We start from the raw sequence: 20,040 nt of genomic DNA on the forward strand, positions 1-20,040 counted from the left end.
AAACAAATCCACAGCTTTCTCCTGTTCTGGCCAAATATTGAAATAAAGTATTTATTTATTGTTATTTTTTATATAATTTTTATTATGTTGCAAATCGGCCAAAACACAACAGTTTCACATTTACTTATATGGGACGGCTCTTGTATAATTTTTAAGACTACAAGTAATTTCTATTTAAAATCATGCTTTATGCGAAGATTCGAACCAAGTCAGACCCCAAGTAATTATTTTGTGATTCCATTTAATTATTGTTTATCAATTTGTTGCACAGCAATGTGTTAGGTGTACTGCATTATTTTTCATCGCCCAACTTTCATGCCCACTTGTTGTTGCTCTTAATCGGCAGAGAAGGCGAAAGGAGGAACTTTGTCGACCGCTGCAAGTATGCTGCATTTTTTAGCATCAATTCTGCACACTCAGTCTCAACTATTTTAATGATAAATTTCTAGGCTATATTAACAAAGTGCAATTAAAAGTTTTTATATTTGTGAACAGCAGAAAACTTGTTTGGCCAAATAGTGGCAGGAGTGGTAGAAAAAAATGCGTGCGCATTGTTTTTAATGTTATTTCAAACTATTAGCTAATTACTGCATTAAAGCGGCACAGTGGGTTTCTGATTTCGCAAGAAAAATTAACAATATTTAGAAATGCAGCAACAACTACTATTTGCATTTTTAAATGTGGGTTATAATGCACGACAGCACACAAAAAAAATAAATAAGGGCAGCACACAATGCAGCGAGGCAACCGCAATTGTTGGTGCGTGCAGCCGATCGACGTTTTGGGAAAATGACCGCCGAACCGCTGAACCGCAGCACGCTGCAGTCATTGGCATAAATGACAGGACATGTGACGCCACATGCAACCAACTGTGAGTGTGTGTGTGTGTGGGGGGAAATGCTTTGTACTTGCCACTGCAATTTAGCAAATCGATTTGTTTTGTTCACAATGCCACCATTCGATTTTTATGGCTTTCAAAAAGCTAACAAACAAAATGGCCGCACTGTGGCCGTTGCCTGCGACCCCCGCCGCTATGCAGTGCAATCAAGTCCATTTGTGTCTGCGTGTGTGGGTGTGTGTGGGTGTGTAAGTGTGAGCGCGTGTCTGGCCTACAGTCTGGCTAAACGGCAACAAAAAATGGCTAAGCGGCTAGATTAAAGTTGCCAAGGTACACCAGGCTTTAAAAACAATGCGGGCGGCTTATTCTTTTATACCTGCCGGACAGCATTTCCACGACAGTTGTAATGAATAATGGTTAAGAAGAAATGTAAGTAAATAGCTAGTTCGAAATCTTAAATAGCATGTTTTTAAATTGTCAACATCTTATTGATTCAACCTTCAAGTTTCTTCGAAGCTTTCCTCTGCATAACGAACTTGCCAGCTTAATGCCTTTCGTTAAAGCCAGTGCGTTATTTTGAAGTCTATTCTGAGAAATACTATATCAGCAGAAATATTTGCAACTTTACACACGTACGCTGCAAAGTTTTTTGTCTGTTTCGCTTCTTTTTTTTTCCTTTTGCTTTCGAATAGCAAACATCGCGAACATCAAAAGGCATTAATGCCATTGACTTTTGGGGGGGCTGGAGGGCATTTTGTTTTACACATTAGCGCTGCCATTTTAAGCTAATTTCGCATGTGAAACAGGTAAAACGACATGCGCAATTATTGCCTGGCCATTGCCATTTCGGTTGATTTTTTCATGCTGCGACTTGTGGCTTCCAAATGTGGCACGTGTTCGGCATTTGGCTCGTTTGATCTAGACGGCAATCAAACAAATTGAATTGAGATCGATTTTCTGTGCGGTGGGTTGGCAAATGTGTGGACTTATGGCACGCAAAAGTGTGCCATTTGTGGTCCCAAATGATTAAGGAAGTGCGTTAAGGGGTTGAGCTGTGAACTGATGTTACCTGTGGGAACTGTTATTTGCTTGCTAGCTGAGAAATTGCATGGTAGGAATATCAATGGAGCTAGATATAAATTTATTCATTAATCCATTCATTCGCAGCTAAGACAAGTTCTGAGAAGTACACGAAGGTAATCAATGCGTTCATTTTAGCTACTTTTAACAACTTTTCCTAAAGTTTTTGAATATATTTTCAATGTAATATTTAGAAAGCACGATATCGTGAGAATAAGACCTTATTATTTATATTTAATGTAGCACACATCATTAACAACTTTCGTTGAGCATATGTTTGTGATATTAACAGGCCAGCTCTGCTGACATTTCTCTCTGATGATGTCTAATGATGACCCAAATGCGCACGAAATTAATCAGCATGCGTTGCCAGCAAATTAGTTAAAAGCAAATGCAAATGCGAATGCGTGGCATGGTGACAGTCACCAACTGCTGACATCCAGGCAACTGCTGCCTAATTAGAAACCAAGTGAAATAAAAATATTACACATACGCCATGTATGTTACACTTTTAATTTAGCGAGCTGATAGCAGCCCTAAAAAGTGAGCAGCTTTCGGAAGTACACACAGTACAGTAAACACTGCAAATAATCAGCCAATTTAGACTTCTCTTATATCATTCAGAGCTTTCATTATTTCAAACAATAGTATTGGTTAACAATAACAGAAGTGTCGATGTTTTCGTTATTACGACAACTTTTTTTTACTAATAGACTACCTCTTTTATTATTTTATTCAAAACGAATTCTCTAATTTATTTGTTGAAATTCAAAAAATAAAAAGGTTTTCAACCTAGAATAGGCAAAATTGGTGTATTAAATAGCTTAGACCAAAGTATATATGCATATCTTTATTATATGTTGTAGACAATTAAAAAAATTTAAAAATTTTAGGGTATTTTTAAAATAAGAAAAAAATAGATTGGTTTTTATTTATTTAAATAAAATACTTTTAAATATATGTATTAAAAAAACGAATTTAAATAAGAATTGTAATTATAAATTAGGTATAGGAGGATACATTGAACTGGATTTTCATTACAACAATAAATCTTTAACAGAAAAAAAATCAAAAAAAACCAAGAACCCCATACTTTTAGGTTAATAAAACATTATATTTCTCCATTTTTTTAAACTATTTTGTTTTCTTTTAAGTGTGTAAATCTGATTGTTTTTATAAAGTTACATTGCAGTCCCATAAGAAACAATATTGGAATAAACTTTTCCATTTAATGAAGAAAAGTACATATAAGCAAAATAAATTAATTTAATGAATGTAAAGTAATTTGTAAGGAGCAATGATCAGCTTTTATATACACTTTATGCAATTAAATGAGTAAAATTTGGGTTTTATACTAACTATTGAGATGATTTTAGATTAATTTTTAAGTAACTAATGTAGTCGTTAAGTCAACATACTTATAAATATTCCATATATATAGATGAAGTCATGGGGAAATCGAAATATATCAATAAATAATATATATCAATAAATTAAATATATAAACAAATAATATATATCAATAAATAATATATATCAGTTTATTGCTTTGCCTTTGCTGGCTCGAGATCCAGTACAATTTTTTCTGATATATAAGGATTGTGCTATTTTATTGCTCTTCAAGGTAGTTGCTTTCTTAGAAAAAATAAAACAAATAAAACTTCCGGCACAAATTTAGAAATATAGAACAAAATTTCAACCACAAGCGAATCATCTGCCAATACTTTACGGGTTTCTTAAGCGGTACTTAAATGCCACGATATAAAGCGAATATATTTGATTTAGCTTGATGGGTTTTTTAAATGATCTTTGGATCATCTTATTCGCAGGTTTACTGTTTACTTGCATGTGTGGATGGGAGTTCTAGATGGGTGTGTGTTCGCTGCATTTCCATTGACAGAAACGCCAGTGCACAGGCTTGTTGTTGATGTGCATTCGAAATGAACACGCCCACTCGCCCACCCGCCCACCAGCCCATCCACACACACGCACATACGCACTCACGCTCAAGCATGCAACTGGCGACACAAGGCATAAGAATTGAGGCCACATTAATACACAGGACGCCTCCACACACACATACACACACACACACACACACACATACACACAGGCACATATATAGCTGCAGACAGTAATGTGCATAGAGAACATGCCCCTGCAGCGGCCTGGGGAGTTGCCAAGCGACCACAACAGGCAACAAAAGCCATGGCGCCGGGGCATGGAAAATAAAAGCGAAAGGCAGCCTCCCATTCCCTCCCGTGCTCCCATCTAGGGCCACCACCTCTGCCTATTTACAGCATTGAGGCTGACGCTACTGTTGGCTGCTCATCATCAGCAGCAGCACTGCTGTAACTCTTTTCAAATAATAATTAACAATTTATTCCCCAAACAGTGCAAACAGGGCTGCACACACACACATTCTGAACGTACAAATTTATATAGAGAAATATCAACTCGCACAGAATCGGGCTGTCAACGCTAGTCATATCATTAGAGGCAACGTGTTGCTGGCTTTTTTGGCTTTTGAGGTTGTACACTTAAAGAATTTGAAGGCATATTTTGAAAACTAGTCAAGGGCTGATGAACAAATAAAATTTGTATGTTAACAAATTATTAATTGTCAATGCCAATGCATTGTTTACCTTAAATGTTTTTACATTTACCTTCAAAGGTTTTTTATGGATTTAAAATTAATGAAATAAAGAAAATAGCACGATGGCGTGTCTGATTAAATGCAAACCTTAAATATCACAGCCCGTTGTAGATTTAAATAACTTTTAAAATTGTTTAATTAAAGGGATATTAATAGGAACATCTGTTAGGTAATATAAGACGTATATGTATATATATATGTACTTTAAAAATCTATATATTTAAGCGACTACTGTCAATGATGTAATTAAATAACATATACAGTATCATTTATAAAACGCAATTTGTTAAAGAAGAAGTCGCAAGATGTGATTATGTTTTCAGTCCTGATTTATTAGAGTTCGAAGTCAGGCGCAGTGTAGGAAGATATTTGAAATATATTATGAAAATGAAGAAAGGTATTATGAAAGTGTGAGAAACTGTTTGTAAAGTGTAAGAAATTAAGTATTTCAATAAAGAATACTGTGGTTGTGATTAAATACCAGTGCTTAGTCTATTGTATGGGGTCCCCCAACACTCCATCCAATTATGAAGTTTATTTTATTTGTTTGAAATATGAATCCGGTGCAAATAAAATGTCCTTAGGAGCTTGCAAATGAATATTCAAATATTTAGATGGCTAGTGGTAGAAAATTGAAATAAGAAGGAATACCAGTCTATTGTACTGGGTCTCCCAACACTCCTTGCAATAATTAAGTTTATTTTTGTCGTATTCTGTCTTATCGTATTTTGTCGTATTGCTTTCAGTGTTGTGCGAGTATTTGGTACGTGTAATTTACAAAAATATTTGTATAAGCCTTTGCGGCTGCATCTGCCTCACTGGCGTTTGTGTGTAGGCGCTTGAAAGTATGCAACTATATTTGTGTTTCTGCGGTTTCCTTTTATATTTGTGCATGGCACGCACAAGCACACATACACATACACATGCACATACACTCGCACACACAAAGGCAGTGGGAGACATGCACTCATGCAGTCGGTCGCTCAGTCAAATGCATGTGCACAACATTCCACATCATGTCAAGCGGAAGTGAGTGTCTTTTATTTTTGTTTCCCTTGCCCTCTCTTTATTGCACTGTCTCTTGCTCTCTCTCTCCCTTTCTCTTTTTATCTATCTCTCACGACGTGCCGCTTAATGTTAATTAAAAATGGGAGCAAAGGACGTGAATATGTAGAAGAAATAGTAGCAGAAACAGAAACAGAAGCAGAAACAGCAGAAGCACAAGATGAACGCAGCGTATGAGTATTTTAATTAGTTTGCATAATTATGTGTGCCTTCATGTGATGTGTGAGGAGAGTACCTATACCAACACACACCCATAATACACACATATACATACACACGCCCCACACATACTATACACAACCACACTCATAAGTACATGTAGCAACGCTTCCCTTTCATCATGCTGCTATACAAAAATTTCCGACTGGTATCGTTTCAATTGCTTTACAACATTTTGATACAAATTTTTTATTTTTTTGTGTACGAGTATGTAATGAAGAAGTGCGTGTGTGTGTGTGTGTGTGTGCATTGTATATTTGTATCCGTGCTGCGATTTCCATTCCAAGGCCACTGCGTTTAATGCTGCTTTTATTTCGTACCCGCTTATATTTTTCGTTGGCCATGCTCTGTCGAGTTTTATTGGCAGCTTTATTGATGTTTGTCATATAATTTCTGCAGCTTACTTGGCGAATCGCCCTCGGTTTTTATGACGTCTTTATAAGCACATTTCCCGTATCTATATGGCCGAGTATATGTGAGTTTTTATGTTTGTCTATGTGCGCTGAAGGGTGCATATGCAAAAACTGCAGTTTTGATACTTTCTTACACATTTTTCGCCGTTTATTTCTGTGGCCAAATTGAATTTAAATAAAACGCAATAAAAACATATAAGTGTGTGCTGCAATTTGGTTAGCAATTTTTTGGGCAGATATCATGAACTTTGTTGCTTACTCCATGCTCCAAAAATAGATGTACATTAAGTAACTATATAAATGTAGCACAAAGTTTCGAAAAATTTACAAAAATATAGTGTAAGAAGTTATACATATATTTAGTTATTGGAATGGAAAGTTCTTAGATGCTTGTGGATAATACTGAGTGCTGTTAGGGGACCTCCGACTACTACGATTTCATGTAACGATTATCAATCCAGAAACTTATTCGTATTGATATATGGATGTTTATGAGAACCTGTCTTCATAACATATTATGAGCTGCATAAGCGACTACACTGGTAACCTGATATTAAAATAAAATTATCTTATCTTATTCCTTAATTGAGTAATTCGCATTAATGGGAAACATGTCCGTGTTATCCAAATAACTTCAGACTATTATTGTGCAATATTTGTACGAAATAACTTTCGAAACTCTACACGATTTGGAAATTTTCTTCTTGAGACTCATCGATTGGAGCAAAAACTGTTTTACATTAATGGGAGAAAATAAGTGTTTCCATCGTATCGGACGACCCTTGCCTGTAAGTCTAGGCATCGCTTGTCGAAAGGCAAATAAAAATTATAAATAAAAGAAAATAACATAGTAACTCCAATTGCCCTTTTCTCTCCTCTTTTCTTCGACTTATAGATATATAGTTTTCTCTGTGTAAGTGTTGTCAGACATTTGGCTGCTGGCCTTGCTCTTAAAAAGGCTGCTGAATACCGATAGTCTGCTGCTACTACAGCTTATTGGCTAGCAGGACACGTTGTCCTTGAGCACTGGCCAATTCTATCACTCTATCTTCTCGCTGTGCGTGCAATAAATGCTGCCTTTTCGCATCGTGTAGCTTGCCTTCTTTGGCATTTAAGACAAAATCAACAATCGCATACCCATGGCCTTTGTTTTATCCAACTAGTTGCTATACAGATACTATACACAACTGTAATTTCCTTAAAGAATTTCAAACACTTGCCTTCGGCTACAGGGCACAAAAATCTAAATCAAACAATATTAAAATTATTTTGAAGTATCTAAGGAGTTGATAGTGCTCACATATAAACATCTTGCGAAACTAGAAACTTCTCATATTAACAAATACCATTAGATGGCTTGGCATTATAAAAATGTTTCGAAAACTATTAAATTTGAAATGATCGCGTACGTCAAATAGTCTTTAAACCTTTATATGCATTTAGATATGTACACATTATTTCTAATCCAATTTCTCGTTTAAGCGCACAATCCACATGCACATTAATCAAAGCTATTATTTATGCTCTATTAATTATGTGATGGATAAACAAACACCACACACAAACACACACACACACATAGAGGGAGAGAGACATGCACATGTGGGCTAAATAAGCATCGGTGTTATTTATGAACACTTTATTGCGTAATCTGTTTGAAAATGTTATTTGCCAAAATTCGTGGCCATTGGTTTTTATAAATTTTGCATTTATTTAAATTATCTCTTTTTTTCGCAGAACAATTTTTGTTGTTGTTATAAATTGGTTTATTATTTGTTTGTTGTTTGTAAACTGTCAAAAGTTCGTTGTGCTTTGACAACTCATGTGTAAGTGTGTAGCATATGTTTTGATTTTTCATTTCTTTTTATAGCATAAACTATATTGCAATGTTTAGATATTATTATGTGTATTTATATATTTTTGGCCTGCATGCAATGCACAGCGTGGAAAATGTGGACTTCATTGAACATAGCTTTTTATATGATTATTGTAATAAGCGCACTTTGCGCTTGATTGCGATTCAACAATTCCATTATTCGAACCTAAGCAATAATTTGCTGACTGATCGATCGTATACTCTACATATGAGACTTACACCTGCCTTGCCCTCCACAAGCAATTCGTCGTGCAGATGACAAGAACGAACGACTCACAAGACAAATGAAACTGTGTGTTGGGTCTCAACAGCAGGCTCAATAAAATAGAAAGATGAAAAGTAATAAAAATGTATTGAAAAAGTTGCCTTGAAACAATTTCTATTCTCACTTTTGCGCCATTTCTTTATTGTCATTGTGTCATTGAGGAGTAGCGTGAATGTGTATATGTGTGCGTGTGTGTGTGTGTGTGGCTGAACTACTCGCCTTTGTCGTGCGCCTTTGATCTTAATGCCGGCACTGACATTGTTGATTTCATGATGACGATAATACTGTGATGTGCAATTTTTCAACATCCTCAATTTGTTTTCGATGATGATGGCGTTGCCATGGCGGCTGCTGCTGTATTAACTCCATTTGTCAATATTGCTTATTGGAAAATATGTAAGCTCCAAATTTTGTCATTCGGCGAGTGCTGACAGCGACAAAAACTTGACTGACAATCGAGCCATATAAGCGAAGAAGATATATTTCAATTATGGTAGGAAATTCATCAAAAAAGTTAACTAGACGCTCAAGTGGCGTATAAATGCCATTTAAGTTTGCGATATGGCATTCAAAGTGTTACGACTCGTATGTCATAAACAGTTTCAACACTTCGACTTTGACAATACTCTGCACATATGTGTTGAATAAATATGCGTTTCTTACGTGTTTGTGTGTGTCTGTGCAAAGCAGCAACAACAACAATGTACAAAGTATAAAAAGATAGAGATCCTTACTTAGACGCCAATCATGTAACCAATCGTGTAAGCAAATTACCTATAAAATTCCTGAATAAGCAATAGAAAGAGCATTTATATATTATTATAACAGCCTTAAAAACAAAGATGCTTTGCAAATGAGATCGTTCGTACGACAGCTTTATGATATACATAGATCTAACATTGTCGGACATTGAGATGTGGATTTATCTTATCATTAATAAAGATACCTTCAACATGAGAACATAATACTTTCCAGGTGATACACTATTACCCTATTACCTTCGACTTTACAACGCATAAATGTAAATTTCTAAAATTTAGCTAATCGACAACCAAATGCTGACATTAAATATGTATTTAAAACATTTAAGAATATATTTTGTAAACTTCCATTAAAACGAAAAAAAAATAAAAAAAACCTGTTTTAACATCCTGAGAGAGCTAGAAAAGGAACATTTTTCTCTCTTATCTTTTACTTTTGAGTAGACTTCAATATAAAGGTAATAGTATAGCTGATAACTGATTCTACTAGGAAAAAAATTGAAAACTTTGACTATACATGTATTTCCATATATATGTGTTTTATAGAAAACCAACTAATATATTGTGTTGCATAATTGGTATTAATATAAAATTTGCTTGCTTCTACTTCCTCTTTTCCCATTCAGTGCACCTAAATTATGACTTTATTTAGCTTATCGCCCTTTGATTTGAAGGAACTTTGCCATCAACTGATTGGTTTTCATTAGAATATTATTTTCTCAAATGTATATGAAAATAAGCAGAGATAAAACCGATTTTTGTATACCTAAGGGATATAGTAATTACGTAGTGCATAGAGTGGAGATATTTTTAATCATAATAGAGACGTACTTTTAAAATGAAAGCTCCCGAAATACCTCTTTAAATACAATTACACCATGCTTTTGACATAGCTTTCTAAATATATAACATATTTTCTGTAAACAAGAAATGTCTTTGTCAGAGGTACTGCAAATACATATCTTAGTAGTATGCAATATTGATGTTTGTTATATAATGCGTATGTATATGAATATATTTATTATACTGTATGATTATTAATTTATTTATGGCAAACAATTCCAGGAAAGCAATTCGCGAATTAAAAAAACAAATGGCAAATATTTTTAATTGTCCTTGAATACAGGTACAGGTACAATTTATAATTCCACGTTAATTGTTGAGTTTTGGAGAAACAATTAGCACAATTAGCACTTTTGGAAATGTTGGAAACCAAATGAAACACAATTGTGAGTTCCTAGTTCGTCTCATTTGCGATGAATCGCCATTTCTGAATATTTCAAGGGATGCTCGCCATCAAAGTAATTCCAGTTCATGCACTTCTTGCAGTTTCGAGACCGTTCATCGTCCATCGGAAACCGACTATTTAAGTTACTATAAGAGCCAACAAAACATGAAATTAATGGCTGTATCAGCTTACTAATCAGCTTCAACCTACGTATGATAACAATTACCCCACCACCAGCCTCCAGTATATTTCTGTGCGCATGGACTATTCGTACTAAAATCTAATCCAAAATGACCTCCAAAAGCGCTCATAGTTAGGTGCCTCAATGTAACGTTGTCCGCCTTTATTAATTTATACTTGTCCTTCTCAGTCATGATTTCGAACTTTGAGAATGTGGCTTCTCCTGTTTTACCAGACCACGACTCCATTTTGATTCTCAGTAGCATTGGCCAAGTGTGGGTTATTTCGAATAGACTCTCCAGTCCCAGCCAAAAGTCGCCATTGATTTCACCAAATCCCGTCTTGTATTCCTCCCAATTGCGCTGAAAACTGACGTTTCCAAATACTCGCCTCTGGAAAATGAGCCAACCACCTAAGCAGGGTACAGTTCTTTTCTCCTTTGAAAGTGGAGTTACAATCTCAGCACTTTGATGGTCCAAATTCTTGCAATAATCTGGGTCTGACATTCCTAATGTCCTTTCAGCATTTATAGCAAACACTAATAGCATCACAAGCGTGCTCATAGTGAACTTTTCTATAGTTTGTTGGCTTTAAAAATTTGACTTGTACTGCTCATAGATACTTTGTTAACTGAGTTGGAAGAAATTTAAATTTGTTGCGGTAAACTGAATAAAGAAAAAAAAACATGGAACTAATCTCTTACATTATTTTGCAATAATGTTATAATCAGAATGAACAGAGCATTGACATCAATATCTTTGGAGACAAGCATTTTAATTATATTTGTTTAAATTAAATATTAAGTTAAAATATTTGTATTTTAATTTATTATTATTTTAATTTAATTGCGTTTTTTATTGTTATATCTGGAACTCTATTTCTTTTTTGGTAGCTTTAATAACGTCTCTGACTACTCTTTCCTATGAATCGGGATATAGCAGGCCGTTTGGCTGATAGAATCTTCCCATCGAGTTGGATTCGTCATTAGATATTTCTGAGATTTAGTTTTTAGTTTAGAACATAAATATTTATTAAATATTTATTGTATTGACTTTGTTTTTACATGAAATAAACAAACATAATTATAAATAAAAAGTAAATAAAAAATAAATAGGAATTAAATATAAAAAATAAATAAAAAATTTAATTAGTATGGACCCAACAACTTAAACCCTTTTCTCATTAATATTTTGTAATTTTTTTGTTGCTTTTATTCTTTAGTTTTATTTCATGTAAGTTCTCTATTGTATTGCTTTTGTTTAATCGGCACTTTATTTGTTCATAAGGTAATAAAAAATATAAATAATTATGACATGAACACTTTTCTCATCAACATTTTGCAGTTTTAGTAATTTAAATCGGCTTTTTTATTCTTTAGTTTTATTTAATTTAAGTTCTCTATTGTATTGGTTTTGTTTAATTATCGGCTGCTTTGTTTGTTGATGAATAAAATAGTTAATATATACACTTATCTCATCAATACACTTTCCAAGATTATTTCAAGCCATAAACGCATCATTATACAAGTATGTATGGTCCAATACACAAACAATTTTTCTTTATTTTTTATTTAGTCCAATTATTTCCGTGTAGGTTTCCGATTTCTGACGATCCTGCTGGCTGTGTCGTTGGTTTTACGGCAGGTGGCGATTTATCTGGACCATAATAGCGTATTGACATTTCTGTAAATTTAAGTGGCTCGTCTCCATCAGTTCGCAGCCAGTGCATGTGCGCCGCTCTCATCTCGTTATCCTTCGGAAAGTTGCTATTTAGATTACTACAATAGTGAGAGGCAAGTAAAAGTAATTGGTATCTCGGGTACTTCTTTGGCTTAAACTTACGCCTAGTAGCAATCGCTCCACCACCAGCCTCCATGAAAGAGTTTTGTACATTTGTCCGTCACACTAAATGCTCTTCCGAAGTGACCTCCAAAAGCGTTCCAAGGCAAATTTATTAACGTAACATTCTCATACATTTTTAATATATACTTCTCCTTCTCATTCATCAGTTCGAAGTTTGAGTAATAGGCTATTCCTTTTGTTCCCGACCAGAACTCCAGCTTTATCTGCAATGTCATTGGCCAGGACCGGGTTATCTCATAAAGATTTTCCAAGCCCAGCCAAAAATCGCCATCTATTTCTCCAAACCCGTCTTTGTATTCCTGCCAAGTGCGCTGAAAGCTAACATTTCCAAACTTTCGTCGCTGAAACACAACCCAGCCTTGGGAGCAGGGCACATTGACTGCCTTATTCGTGTATGGAATCACTATTTCCTCCTTCTGATCGTCCAAATTTTTGCAATATCTTGGTCCAACAATTGCTCCGTCGGGTATAGTGGCAGTGTTCAATCGAACCATGAACAGCAACGGAAATATCCACAATCTACTCATCGTTCGGATACAAGCTTGTATCTTACTTTTGAAAGTTAACTTTGTTTCGAAGAAAATTCTGAACAGGTTCAACTCATGCGGGCATTATATTAATTTGTTTCGGTGGGATGGAAATAAAATAAATCGTGACAAATCGTTGTAGCAGTTCACTTTCAGTTTTTCGAGTTGTTAGTTATCTAATATTTTTTTTTTTAACTTTGGCATTAAATTTCTAGATCCAAATAAATATATATAACACAGCTGCAAATATACTCGTTATGTATGCGGCAAGCGCACAAATTGATTAAAGTTTTCCCTTGGCCTTAGCCACAATCAAATAAACTTTGCCAGGCTGCTGGAAATTCTATGCATTCTAGAAAGGACTTCATTTTTGTGGGAAAGGTATACTTTAATCAGGGCTTTCAAGCCAAAGGTTGAACAACTAATAAAGTTGCATAAAAGCTGCTTAGCAAGCTTCTTTCAACAGGCAACTGCCTCATAATATAATGCATGCATAACATACACATTGTTTCATAAGTGTGTGTGTTTGTGTGTATGTGTGAGGGATCTAAGGGGAGAACTAAAGGAATAGTTTACATATAAACCGCTACATGCGTGCCAAATTAAGTCTACCTGCCTATCTGCCTAACTCGTTTGTCGTTGTACACCCGACAAAAATGCGAGCTTTTCTGGGTTAAATAAAAAATTGGCAATACAAATTTCCGGATGCGAATATTCGTCCTTTTTGCTGCAATGCAAACAATGCATTGGTAAACAAAAATTGGTAGTATTTTTTAGAAGAGTATGGGGTGTTTGACAGTTGATAACTGACGCAGTTTCTTTTAATTATAAATTAAATTTTAATATTTTTTTTGCTGCACTTTTAACAATATATATTGTATTATTTGGAGATTATAAAAAATATTTCCATTATTTATTTAGTCCCAATTAATCAACAATTTATTTATATAAGATCTCTTATCTTCATCTTCAAATTGTCACAAGATTCTCAGACCTTATACCTGTGTAAATGCTTTTATAAAGAGCGTAGACTGTCAGTAATTTCTTTCCATTATAAATTTGATAATTTATGATAATAATAATTAATAGAGATAATTATAAAGACGTTCCAGGCCCCATGGTGCGAAATTTTTCAGGACAAGAAGACGACAATTCGGTGTGGTAACAGGAAGTTCGTAAAGAGAGCTTTAAAATAGCGTTATTAGTACTAACTCTCTGAAATTAATTGTGTTTTTTGCAGCACAAATTAACAAAAGTACTATAACTACAAAGTACTAACAATTAGGTAAAAAGTCATAAATTTGTTTAAGATACCAACATGTATAAAAAAAAAACAATAACTTTTAAATAATTGAATAAAGAAATATTTTTTATGTTGAGTTGTTAAAGGAAAAATACATAAATTTTTTTCTTAACCCAAAATCTTGAAATGGGAAGGTAAAAGTACTAAATTCACTCATTCGCCAAAAAAGTTTGATAGAAATAAGAAAGAAAGAAATAATAATAAACTCTCATTGATATTAAAAAACTTATTTATAAATTAAAACATTTTTATTAATTTAAATAAATAAGAAAGAAAGAAATAATAATAAACTCTCATTGATAATAAAAAAAGAAAACGAAAAGAAAAGAAACACGCAAAAAATAAACGAATCGGCCGTTTTCAAACAATAAAATGTGTTGGTCTAAAAAGTAAATAATTCAAAAAGAAGAAAAGTATTAATTTTTTTGCAGAAATATTAAAATAAAAATGTTATTACTTGTATATGAAGAATTACAAGCCACTAAAAATTTGAAAAATCCTTAGAGATATACTAGGAATAAGAGGATAAATGCCCGTAAGTAAATCGCGCTCTTACATTTCTCTGGTCGGGTGTGCGGCTTAAATGTTGTTATTGTGTTAGTGTGAGTATAGGTGTCGGCGTGTGTATGTGTGTGTGTGTGTGCGCGCGCCAGTTGGCAGCAAAGTTTTTAACCATTACTTAACTGTTATGTGCACCTTAAGGCAACGGCGCACGCCACTCACAGCAAATCACTTGGGCACGAAAGTGAAACTCAAATTCGCAACTTCAGCTTCAGCTACAGCTTCCGCTACAGCCTGCCTCAGTGCTGGCACGTCGCAGCCTTTTGCAACAAACTGTAAACATGTTGCATACTTTTATGCGTCATGCAAGTTTTACGGTGTGCATGCGAGGCAACGAATCTGAATGAATGACTGAATGAAGTGAATGGTATCCTGGCCGTTGGGTTTTTCTGCTTTCCTCAGAAGTTTGAAAGGGGCTGCTGTAGTGTGCGGGAAAGGATACGAGTATATACCATATATAGTAAGTAACTATTTGTTGGCAAATAAAGTGCTGTTAATTGTTATAATTTTTTAATTGTACGAGCATGTTTTAAATGTAAGAGAGCAGCTTATTAATGTTAAATACTAGCAAGTTGTGATACATTGGCCAGAACAAATGTCTGACAAGTAGTTAAACAACAACAACAATTTAATAAAAAGTTGCAACTCGATGGAACACTGAGAATTAAGAACTACATTTGTAGATTGCCAGACATCCCCTCGATATCAACGATAGACGTCTCAAAAGATTCCATTCGCTTGACCTTCCATTATGGGTCAACTAGAGCTTTCCAAATAACCTTGTATTTTGTGTAAATTATTTCTAATTTTGATAATTATCGTTCTAGGGCAGATCTTAAATAAAGCAACAATTAAAAAATAATAATAAATTTTCAGCTACATAGCTTTTGCAGTTTTTGCTTTTAATTTGCAAGATGAAAAACGTTTAAAAAAGACACACAAGTAACTAGGAATAATAATGTTGTTGATTAAGTATAAGTAAGTATAAGCTATAAGCAAGCAGTAAAAGTGTTTTATTAAAGGACCCCCTACTACATACTATACAATCGATAGTATTTATAGTAACGTTTTCATGGCTCCCGGAAGCATTTAAATTCTGTATGATATTCACAATTTCACTTTTTCTTTCTTTACATTTTCAAATTTTCAAACTCATTTCCACTTTTGAACATGCCAAGTAAATGCAATGAACATATTCGGAATTATATATAAAAAGTAGCGAATTTTGCGTTGCGTGTTTTTTGTGTCCTTTGCCGAAAAATAAAGAAAGTTACAAAGGAAACAACTTTTGTTATAAAGCATGTCCTGTGGCAAATTCTTATGCGCCTTTCCTTGCCATTGCTTGCACACACACACACACACACTAACATCCCCCACTCACACTCACACTTACATCCCCGCTGCCCTTTTTACATGGCTTCACATTTTTTTGCTGCTGGTGCTGCTTCTTTCCGCTTTCAACGAATTAAATGGCATGAAATTAAAAGTTACTCCGAGAATTTTTGTGCTGCATTTGCAGGAAAACGTGAGAAATTATAAGCACAAAAGCGCGCGGGCGTCACGAGAACTCGCACAGAGAACACGGAAGCATAAAGGAAATGCCGACATGGAAAAGAAATGATAAAATATGAAATGCCGCTTGCGAGTGTGAAAGGGGACGAGTGAGAGGAGCGAGAACGGGTCGCACGGCAAACAGAAGACAATACAGAAATCTGCTTAAATGTCCAGGAAAATGTTAAGCCTTTCTTTCGACCTCACCATCTTCAGTCTTAATGTTGCTCTTTGACCGCGTTGCCGCTCCCTAGGTGCATAAGTAAGTCGCCCTCTTTGTTTGTTTGTTTGTTTGTTTGTTAGCAGGCATTATTATTTGCCAGCTCCTGCAAAATTTAGAGGTCTTGGGGAACTTAACAGTCAAGCAAACAACATATAAAAGACTTACTGCGGAAAATGTTTTGAAAAAAGGAAGTTGACATTTATTTTCAAAGTATGATGGAAATGTGTTTCATGTTAAATAAGCGTGCAGGAAAATGATGAAGAAGTTACAAACTTTGGATGAAAAACTCCCAGGAAAATATAGAATGAAATAAATGGTCGGCTTGAATGGAATCTGCAACCCGAAATACTTATAGTCGAGCTATATATCATTCAGCTCTTCTATAACCGACAATTTCAGAAATAACACTATTGAATTGGCAGCCACAAATAGTTACAGCAGAGAAATGAAAGTGAATTTTTGGTCGGAACCTTGGCAAATTGTAAGAAGTAATTAATCATAGAATGGTCATTTTATTTTGAATTTAAATAATACAAAAAAAATTATAAAGAAAATATAATAAATGATATACATATTCGCAATCATACAAAATAAAAATAATAAAGAAATGAAAATTTATTTCAAAATACATCTAGTTCAAAACTGATTAAAATAATAATGTTTTCTTCGTGCTTGGGAATTTTCTCTGTGCAGTTAGAAAAAGATTGGAGATTATGAGAACGCGATTAAGTAGATCCATAATTGTTGAAAGACGGGAAATCTTAAACATGTGATGGAGCGGACTTATTTAATATCCTTATTTCGAGACTGAAATGTGGAATCTTCAACTTCAAAACTGTGTTTACGTTATTAGCCTTTTCAGCATTGGAACTATTTTCTGAACATTACATATCAAAACTAAATATTCGAGAGAGTTCGTATTGATACTAGATGTGACTATATAAATATAAAAACAAACGTTTAAAGAAATAATATTATAAAAAGCAAAACAATCAAAATAAACAAATCGAATCAAAGTAAAAAATAAGAAAACACAGCAGAGAAAAGAAAAGAATGACAACGGTACTTTTGACAAGATATATGGGTCATATATTGTAGAAATCTAAAAACAAAATCTTCTGGCGTAATCAACTTGACGAGATAAACCTAATCTAAAACTATGGCCTACTCTGGGGATGTTGGAAACCTCAAAGAAGCATAAAATTCGAAATACTATACTTACTAGAATACTTACAGTGCAAGCTGACATTTTGGAAACTTTCAAACTACGAACTTAATAAATATACGGCCTTTGCTCTACCTGCGAATTACCTTCGACCTACATTTGACTTTCACACTTGCCTGAAACTTCAGCCGTTAGCAGTTGTAGTAGCTCCCACTAATTGCCTAATTTATGCAAGTCAAATAAATGTCGTATGCATGTGCACAAGTCAACATATAATTAGTTAGACAAAATGGCGGAACAAACGCGCTATATTATGTGCAATATATCGCGGGACACGCATACAAGCCTCCACTAGTCTATACACTCGTATATGTATGCAAATGTATATTCAAGAAATATAATTTATGCAAAATGTAAAATCTTTATTCCCGCGCTTGCTAATTAAATGTAGCCATAATTTCTATGGGAATTCATGTTCGTGGTGGCGGAATAAGGGTCTTCGGTTGCTTGTTGAGCTTGAAATGCGAATTTGGTAATGATATTGAAATGAAAGGCACTTATAAGGATGCATGAGGAAGCTGTGAACATCAACATTTTAACATGTATTTTAAAATTCTCATAGAGTCTTTAAGTTGTATTTATTTGAATATATTCTTGCCTATTCCATTAGAGTACGAATCGAAGGAAGGCCTTAAAGAATAATATTATTGTTGTTTTGCGTTGCATTAGACGTGAAAGCTGCAAGTGCAACAGTCAAGGGAGTCAGAGAGGCAGGCAACTTGGGGCATCTGCCGTTGCTGCTACAGCATCTTAATCTATTGGATTAGCGCAAACTCAATTAGGGCGCGCAGGGTGCAGGACACAGAGCACACGTTGGCGGCATACTGCAGTAAGCAACAGGCAACAGCCAGCTGCCCATCAGAATCAGCATTAGCAGAGACAACAAGAGTAGGAGCAGAAGCCGTTCCTCATGCTGCAATAGTTGCTGTGGCAACAACAAACAACTTACTGCTCGCTCATCATCTGGCCAGAGCGTACAGTTTGCTTCAAAGGAGTCCAATTCAATTAAATTGCATGCGGACTGGACACACATTATCAAATTGCTTCGGTCCATTATCGGGCTGGCAGCCTTAACTCAATGATAAATAAAGCATATGCATTCGAATGCAATTACTTTTGCGAACGATACGCCCGATTCATGCTCAGAGACTCATCAAATATTTTGCGAGCGGCTAACAAAATAGCGAGCTATAGCGCTCACTAAATCCACGTCAAAATGCAGTCCAAAACACATAAACAAAGTGCACACACACACACACATGCATATATATATGTATATACTTACACCGATATGTAGGTTTTCGAACAAAATGCGGCGCATATAAAAAATGGTTGCAAATTTCCCGAAATGCAAACAACGTTGTAAAACAAATATTTACAACACTTTGAACTATGCATGAGTACAACACACATACACTATATATATGTATACATCGATTCGCTCTCGTACACACACACACACACACACACACATGCCTATGTCCTATGCCATTTTATTTGACGCAATAAAGCCACAACGAAAAATCTATCAGCAAATGATTGAAAAAATGTTTATCGGCTCGCACGAGCAGTCTAAACAAATATAAAAAAATAGATATATACATGCATATAAATAAAATGCTTGCGCATAGGATATTACTAAAAACACACAAATATAGCGTTTAGTTGCCAAAGGGGCTTAGGCGGCAACAGCAGCAGCAGCAGCAACAACAACAACAACAACCACAACAACAGCAGCTTGAAAATGAAAATAAAAAATGTGCGAGTATGTGAATGGCCTTCCTGACGCATATTGACATAAATCGTTATGCCGTCCATGACATATGTACGAAAATAAATACATACATATGTACAATAAAAAATTACACATTTCCAAATATTTTATGGCTAGAAACAAAGAAAACATCAATGCATAAAGGGAAAATAGAAAATATCTATATGTTAAGAAGTTTAACAAACATAACACATATAAGAACTGGTTTCATGATATCCTGTGCTTTAAACTGAACCATACGAGCATTATATACAAATATTCGAAACAATATTGGTAATGGAAGTGGCCGATCTTTAAAATACATTTAAGTTTGCCGAATGAAAAAGTTTCTAGAATTGCGGAAGCTACGAAAAATCTCTAGTCTTTTAGGAAACATTAACAAAACTAAATCCTGCGCATGGTTTGAGAGCATATTAATACAAAGTTTAATATT

At 34.6% G+C, this 20,040-nt stretch overlaps 2 protein-coding genes across 2 annotated transcripts; both read right to left on the reverse strand.

Annotated features, from left to right (window-relative positions):
* Nucleotides 1-10,254: 10,254 nt before the first annotated feature.
* On the reverse strand, nucleotides 10,255-11,159 carry LOC115624480 (ficolin-1-like). The gene is made up of 2 exons (XM_030519183.1): nucleotides 10,612-11,159; nucleotides 10,255-10,547 (listed from the first exon to the last, which is right to left on the reverse strand). Exons 1-2 carry the CDS (start codon nucleotides 11,142-11,144, stop codon nucleotides 10,421-10,423), a joined length of 660 nt encoding a protein of 219 aa, XP_030375043.1. The 5' UTR covers nucleotides 11,145-11,159; the 3' UTR covers nucleotides 10,255-10,420.
* A 988-nt stretch (nucleotides 11,160-12,147) lies between these two features.
* Nucleotides 12,148-12,970, reverse strand: LOC115624489 (ficolin-3-like). The gene is made up of 2 exons (XM_030519192.1): nucleotides 12,570-12,970; nucleotides 12,148-12,358 (listed from the first exon to the last, which is right to left on the reverse strand). Exons 1-2 carry the CDS (start codon nucleotides 12,968-12,970, stop codon nucleotides 12,148-12,150), a joined length of 612 nt encoding a protein of 203 aa, XP_030375052.1.
* Between the last annotated feature and the right edge of the window lie 7,070 nt (nucleotides 12,971-20,040).

This window comes from Scaptodrosophila lebanonensis, unplaced genomic scaffold (genome assembly GCF_003285725.1).
Source record: "Scaptodrosophila lebanonensis strain 11010-0011.00,11010-0021.00 unplaced genomic scaffold, SlebRS2 tig00000059-arrow-arrow-pilon, whole genome shotgun sequence".
NCBI classification, from domain to species: Eukaryota; Metazoa; Arthropoda; class Insecta; order Diptera; family Drosophilidae; genus Scaptodrosophila; species Scaptodrosophila lebanonensis.